A 6,851-nucleotide genomic window follows, 5' to 3' on the forward strand; every position below is an offset into this window, starting at 1 on the left:
GATTAGCTTGTTTAGGCCTCGTGGATTGCTAATCCATGTGTCAACCTGCGTGCCCACCGTGTGCGCCATGTACCTCTCGGTGGCCGTCATGGCGTGCGTCGCTGGGCTTCTCGGTTGGTTCGCACCCCCACTTCCCAAGCGACCTAGCCAGATGTTCACGAGCTATATGCTGCTGGCCGATTGCTCGATCGCTGTCATCTTTCTATACTTAGTCCAGTTACTTAGTACCACTACATATGTATGTATGTATGTTCTATTATGTGTTGATGATCTGGAAAACAGCCTCTGTTTTCTCTAGCATGTAAATGTAAACACTTGCTGATTACAGTAACAACAAACAATGTCTGACTGATTCACTGCAACTGCAAGCAAACACATGATGATGATGATGATGATGCCTTAATTGAGCTCAGCTCAGCTCAAGGTTGAGCGTCCAATTCCAATCCATCGTCTTCTACCAGGGAGAGGGAGGGGTACAGTAAAAAAAAAAAAAAAAAAAAGTAGACTAGAGCATCTTCTACAAACAAAGTTACAGACAAGTCGTCGGTCACTACGACAATGGCGTCCCGTCTCGTCTCATCTCATCTCATCTCATCTACTACAACGCCTAAACGCAACGCAGCCCAGGTAGGGGGTCTGCCTACCTCACCCAGCCCTTGGTCTTGTTGCTGCTCACCACGGTAGCCTGCTGCTGCCTGGTGACCCTAGAACCAGAAACCGCCTTGTTCGCGGCCACGCTTGCCGTTGTGGCCCTGGAAGACGCGGACGTCGAAGGCCTAGCTGGGTTCGACGCCCTCTTCGACCTCACCTCCCCGCCCTGCAGGCTCCTCTTCCTTGTGGCGGCGGCGGCGGCAGGGAGCTGGTTCTCGACCTCAGCTTGCAGGCTGCTCCTCTTCCTCCCCGCGTTCTGCCTCGCAGAGGCGGCAGGGTGGCTGTCCTCCCCTTTCCTCTTCTTCTCGTTGACAACGCCCGCCTCGGCGAAGAGGGAGCTGGGCACCCGCTTGTTGGCCGAGTCCGAGCTTCTCAGGATGCGGTGGTGCTGCTGCTGCGCCTTCTCGCTCATCACCTCCCTCGCACAAGGAGGCGGCACCATGTTCGCCTCTACAGGGGTGGCAGGAAGAACCCTTGGTATTGGATTGTTACAGGGTTCAGGCATCGCGTTTGCGTCTTGGAGTTTTCTTGCCCCCATCTCCGGTAGTTTCTTCTTGAGGTCCAGCAGCTGAAATAACATGGAGGAGGTCCGTCAGTCAGGATCTGCATTAGCATTACTAGTGCCCTCCAAAATGTAAGGAGGAGTGTAATGCAGCAAAGCTATGAGAAAAGGATGTCCACCTGGCTCTCAAGCATTGATTCTGTTTTCTGTGCTTCCAAGAGCTCTTGTTCCATTTCCCTTGCCTACACAATTTTTTTGACGAATATACAAGTGTCATCTACACGGTGCCTTGAGAATCTACAAACAAACCCTTTGGTTCTCAAGCTTAAAAATACCTTTGATTCTGCAGCTGATCTTTGCTGTTCCTGTTCCTTGAGCTTGAGCTCCAGCTCCTCAATCTGAAACAAGTACATAACGCAAATCAATCCTAGTCTCTTGCTAATGCCCATTGATGATTATTATACTGGTAAAAACTTCTTCTGTACCGATTGGTTAAGAGCTGCAACCTAAGAAACCTTTGGTTCTCAAGCTTAAAAATACCTTTGATTCTGCATCTGATGTTTGCTGTTCCTGTTCCTTCAGCTTGAGCCACAGCTGCTCCAGCTCCTCAATCTGAAATAACGAAATCAATCCTAGTCTGTTGCTAATGCCCATTGACGATTATTATACTGATAAAAACTGTACAAGTTGACTTCTGTACCGATTGGTTAAGAGCTGCAACATCACAGTCTGATCGGTGCTGCTGTTCAAGATTGCGCTCCAACTCCCTTATCTGCAAAAGGATAGCATGGATGTATCATTATCTGCTCCTTTCCCCTAAACAATTACATTACAGTAGCTGTTAAACGACATCAACTGCTTCCATTCATACCTTCTGCTCAAGCGCAGTGCATGTTTCTTCTTTCTCCTTAAGTTTTTCAGAAAGCTGATTCTGCTGCTTCTCCTTAGAGTCTAGTTGGCTTTCAAGCTCCTTCACCTTCAAGTTACAAAAAAAAAAATCTGTAAGGCAGGACTTCCAAGCGAAGGAAAGCAGCCTAGAATCAACAGAAAATTCAGATATTTCAAACTGCAGCATTGGCCACAATTACACATACCTTCTCTTGCAAGTTTTTGTAAAGTTGCTCTTTTCCCTTGGTTTGTTTCTCCAAATTTTGGCAGTTCTCTTCCAGCTTTCTCAAAGAATCGTCCTTAAGCTTGACCTCTTGCTTAGACCTTTCAAGCTGACCCAGAAATATCCATCAGTTCAGCTTCAAGCAGGCACAGGAAAGAAAGCTTCAGGAGAAGGCAGTATCAACACTCACCATTTGTTTGAACTTCTGAAGTTCGGCCGTGTCAACCTGCTTCTTTGCCGGGCCCAGTTCTATACCACGAACACGGCTAGCAAAGTTTAGCGAACTCAAGGTTTCCGACGCATCGTTGTCGGATGGGCTGATTTGTACAAACATTAGGGCTTTCGAATCCCCTCCTGTTACCGCAAATGTGGAGAAGAACAAAAAAGAGCAGATTAATATCGTAGCCGAGTGAGAGAATGCAGAGCAACAGAAATGATTAATATTTAGTACTGTGTGTTATTGATATGAACAACATATCAAGTTACCTAGAGAATCTTGGAGCAAGTGTGTCAACTTGGAATTTCTGCTCAGGAAAATAAAAAATATCAAGGCAGTGAGAAAACAGGAGCTGATCGGTGCAAACATGTTACTGACTGAGAGTGCAAACCTGTATGGAATGTGGCTGCTTCTGGAAGCAAGAGCAGAAATTACATCGCCTAGAGCAGAAAGCGACCTGTTAATATTTTGTGCCTCCTTAAGCCGATCACCTTGAGCGTCAGTCTTGGCTAACCGCTCGCTCCCAGCAAGATCTACTAGCCAGAGTTTACTTCTTGTGCAGTCCCCATTTATCAAGTTCTTTGCTCTAACCATGATGCAGAGCATGCTGAAAACAAAATATGAAGATTAAAACACTTTGACCACAAGCAAGTATTCCACCAAGAAATGAAAAATGACTCTTTTGCATCTGAACATGCATTCAAATAGCAACTGAAAAGGAATGTCAGAGGATTTGGACCAACCAGTGTGAGCGACTGCTGTGTTCATTCACATTATTTGACCCTACAGCCCTGGAATTGCTTCCAGTTTGTAAGGCATCCCAAACTTCGTTTATGTCCTCAACTTTGGCCTCAACTATGCCAGGCACATGATGGGATCCTTCACCTGCTTGTTTGATCTCCAACCTACACGCAAAGACATACAAGTTACCACACCGTGTACCACTGTGAACAAGAAGTGAAGGGTGTGCTAAAGGAAAGTGGATGCACTTCTTAGATGAACTCTTGTGAACAAAACTGAAGGGTACTGACGGAAAGTGATTGTACTTTTTAGATGAAGGGGATGTTGCAAGCAGATCTCTGATTTGTTCATTGTAAACCTCAAGGACACTAACAGATATGTTGTACGTGACAGTATCTTTTCTCTCCTCGGCAATCTTGAACAACTCCTCCAGAGTTCTATAGTTTACTCCTCTGTTCCTTTCAGTCCCTTCCATGGTGAAGGTTTTCCCAGTTCCTGTTTGTCCGTATGCAAAAATGCATACATTGTATCCATCAAGCACTGACGTGACCAATGGAGAGGCATCGGCGTAAACCTCGGCTGTTCATGAATACAGCTTGTATATCAGACAAACAAAGAATTTTCTAATGGATATCTCAACCATTACTCGGAAGCATAAACTAGAAGCAACCTATATTAGCATTATTCGCGTTGTAAGAACAGTTATGGAACATAACAAAACGCTAATACAGGCTCCAAAGTAACGAGAGATACCTTGGTCATCCTTTGGTGTGTAAACTCTGTCAAACTTGAATGTCTTTTTTGTTGTTCCACCATTCATAATCCCAATGTCACCATCATTTGCTCCATCAAAATCTACCACACACTTAAAACCTGAAGATGTCTCAACTTTGCTCAAGGGGCGGCATCTACAGAAAACTCTAATATTTCCTGAAAATGAAAGAGATGGGCAGAGTCATTATCCCAACCAAATTCTAGAAATGAGTGTAAGGATGTGAATACAGAGGGGGCAATAAGAACCTTTTGTCTCCTGGACAATATTATGAAGTTTCTTTCTCTTGGCCATCTCTTCATGGTACTTCACTTTCAGATCATCACACTGTGCAACTGCAATACCAGAAACATGCAAGGCTTTGTTAAATACTTGAAAGCTGTGCAACAGTGTCACTTCAGAGTCAGATATTACCTAAGGCTCGAACAGCTTCAATCATCTTACTCAAATCAGGGACCGCTTGCGCACAGTCGTGTGCTTCAAGAGATAACAGTGCTTGCTCTTGCTTCATGGCCTGAGTGAGTATTATGAAGATACAATTAGCAGCAGCTACTGCAATCATTCACTATTTCTTGTGGTTGTAGTGATCTTGCAGACAGTAAATCAGCATTACCTTGATCTTGCTCTCCAGGTTAGATATGGCAGCAGCCCATAGTTTCTTGTCATTTTCGTAGTTCTGAGAGACTTTTCTAAGTTGGTCTGTTTGCGTATCAAGGACTTGTTCTGCAAGTTATTGTATTATATATTAGAACAATGGTACCTATACGAAGAAAAAACAGGACAGGACGATGCTTAATGCATTAGTCTGGTAATTACCAAAATTATCACTTTGCACAAGCTTTTGGTGAAGCTCCATCTTCAGCCTGTCAAGTTCTTGGTTGGTAGATTCTACTAAAGACCATGCCATGGAGCACTCATCGGACTTGCTGGTGCATTGGCTGGTTAGGTCCTCAATCTGTTTCTCGTACTTTGAGATCAGTTTTATTGTCCTTTTCTGCAATTTGGGTACGTTGATCATGTATCAGGATTACATGAGATGAGATAGGATGGTAAAACAGTTTGTGAGAAAACTGACCTGAATAGGTGAAGAAATCTCAACAACAGTTAAACACTTTTTGCATAAGCCAGTCCCTCGCGTACCTAACTTTGCCGCTGCACGTTCAATGCAAAGATTATCGCTGGGAATGCAGGCTAGTGAATGAGGACATTGTTTGCATCTAAAACAAATCAAGTACCTGGTGTTGCTGGGGCTTTCCGAACGCAGATGCCACAAACCATGGGGTTCCCTCTTACTCCCTTGAAGTTGATGATGATAACACCATTGCTCCCAACATAAGCCCTGATGTCAAGCACCTGAAGGGGCCTGTTACCTCCGACCACCGCGAACACATCAAGTTCAGACAAGATCTGTGAAGAAAAAGGCAGACTGTTGTTGAGCCAAGTGTGGATAAGGAAACCATGCAACGAAACCTAACGAGACAGACAAGTCAGTGGGCTTGCCTTGTCTTCCTGCACGAGCACATCAAACGATCTGATTCCTTTTGGCCCACCGGTGTGCACAATCTCAGCAAAATGCAGATCCAGGTAATAGTCTCCAGGGGCAAGGCCATCGAATCTGTAGCTGAAATCGCCGTAGCGTGCCGAGCTGTAGAGCGACGGATAGTCGCCGCCTTCGAGTATGCTCTCGGAAGTCTCTATCGACTCCCCTCCTTGAAAGAAAGAATCGCTGGAGAACTTTGCGGAGGGATCGTCGTCCTCGATGGCGCACCCGCCCGCATTGAGGAACAGGACGCATTCACCTGCTTGAGAGCATTCACAGGCAGTAAAAAGGGTTATAAGAAAATAATAACTTGAGACAGAGGTAGGAAAAGCATTGTAAGATGAGCAACTTGCATTTTACAATTTGTTTGGGAGCAATAGAGTAGGGCATAGCATGTGAAATGAGGTGAGAAAGGCAGGCTTGGCCATTTTGGAGCAGGGTAGCAAGGCTCTGAAAACCTGAACCTAGGGAGAGAAATGGGATTTAGATCCCTCTAGGGTGGGTTTATGAATCCGAGCCAACTCTAGGGCTCCAGCCAGATCCACTTGGCAATTCCACGGCAAGACCAGCGAAGGACACCCGCTCCGCTGGGAAGAAATGCGCAGGGGAGAAACGCGAAAACCTAGACATAGCGGGCGGACGAGGACGACGGTACGCCCGAGGGGAGCAGCACCTGCGTGGCAGTCGGCCCGCCTCAGCCCGGAGACGGCGACGCGCGGGCCGGAGACGAGGATCATGGGCTCCGCCTCCGCCTCCTGCGGCGCCGGCGCGGGGTCGGGCGCGGGGTCGAGGCTAGAGTCGCAGGCCGGCGGCGCCGGCTTGGGGTCGGGGCTGGAGTCGCAGGCCGGCGCGGGGTCGGGCGCGGGATCGGGACTGGAGTCGCAGGCCGGGTGCGCCGCCTCCCAGCCGGCGGTCCAGGTGAAGTCCATGGGGTCGTCGCCGGCTTCCATGAGGGTCCGGCCGAGAGCCGCCGCGTGGTGCGAGCGATGAGGAGGAGAGGCGTGGATTTGGATTTGGATTTGGATTTGGGTTTGGGTTTTCAGATTCCCCCCTTCCCTAGTGTTTTGTGTGGTCTTTCTCAATTGAGCGAGCCGCCGTCCGAATTCGAAATTGCCGCTGCCTCCCCTCTTCCTCTTGTGTTGGTGTTGGTGAGTGACGACCGTTGGGTTGGGTTGGGTTTGGGTTTGGGTTGGGCTGGGCGGGGGCGGGCCCATGCCTGGTTGTTGCCCCACTCTCTGGCGTAGCATTAGATCGTAGTGTTCATATGCTAAAGCTTTTCTAATGAATCAATCCTAAGCGTAGCACTAGATCGTAGTG

At 47.4% G+C, this 6,851-nt stretch overlaps 1 protein-coding gene across 2 annotated transcripts; it reads right to left on the reverse strand.

Annotated features, from left to right (window-relative positions):
- Window positions 1-383: 383 nt before the first annotated feature.
- LOC123450021 (kinesin-like protein KIN-14E) lies at window positions 384-6,627 on the reverse strand. 2 transcript variants are annotated; one of them, XM_045127418.1, is made up of 21 exons: window positions 6,208-6,626; window positions 5,495-5,793; window positions 5,230-5,401; window positions 5,070-5,146; window positions 4,811-4,988; window positions 4,608-4,717; window positions 4,409-4,508; window positions 4,243-4,329; window positions 3,976-4,152; window positions 3,528-3,801; window positions 3,225-3,386; window positions 2,873-3,088; window positions 2,751-2,788; window positions 2,455-2,618; window positions 2,248-2,373; window positions 2,025-2,129; window positions 1,854-1,925; window positions 1,694-1,765; window positions 1,489-1,551; window positions 1,333-1,395; window positions 384-1,219 (listed from the first exon to the last, which is right to left on the reverse strand). In XM_045127418.1, the coding sequence occupies exons 1-21, from the start codon at window positions 6,482-6,484 to the stop codon at window positions 641-643; spliced, it is 3,411 nt and encodes a 1,136-aa protein (XP_044983353.1). In that variant the 5' UTR covers window positions 6,485-6,626; the 3' UTR covers window positions 384-640. The 2 variants fall into 2 exon arrangements, with proteins under 2 accessions (XP_044983353.1, XP_044983354.1); XM_045127419.1 differs by lacking the exon at window positions 1,489-1,551 and having other exon boundaries at window positions 6,208-6,627.
- Window positions 6,628-6,851: the final 224 nt, after the last annotated feature.

This window comes from Hordeum vulgare, chromosome 4H (assembly GCF_904849725.1).
Source record: "Hordeum vulgare subsp. vulgare chromosome 4H, MorexV3_pseudomolecules_assembly, whole genome shotgun sequence".
Taxonomy (NCBI): domain Eukaryota; kingdom Viridiplantae; phylum Streptophyta; class Magnoliopsida; order Poales; family Poaceae; genus Hordeum; species Hordeum vulgare.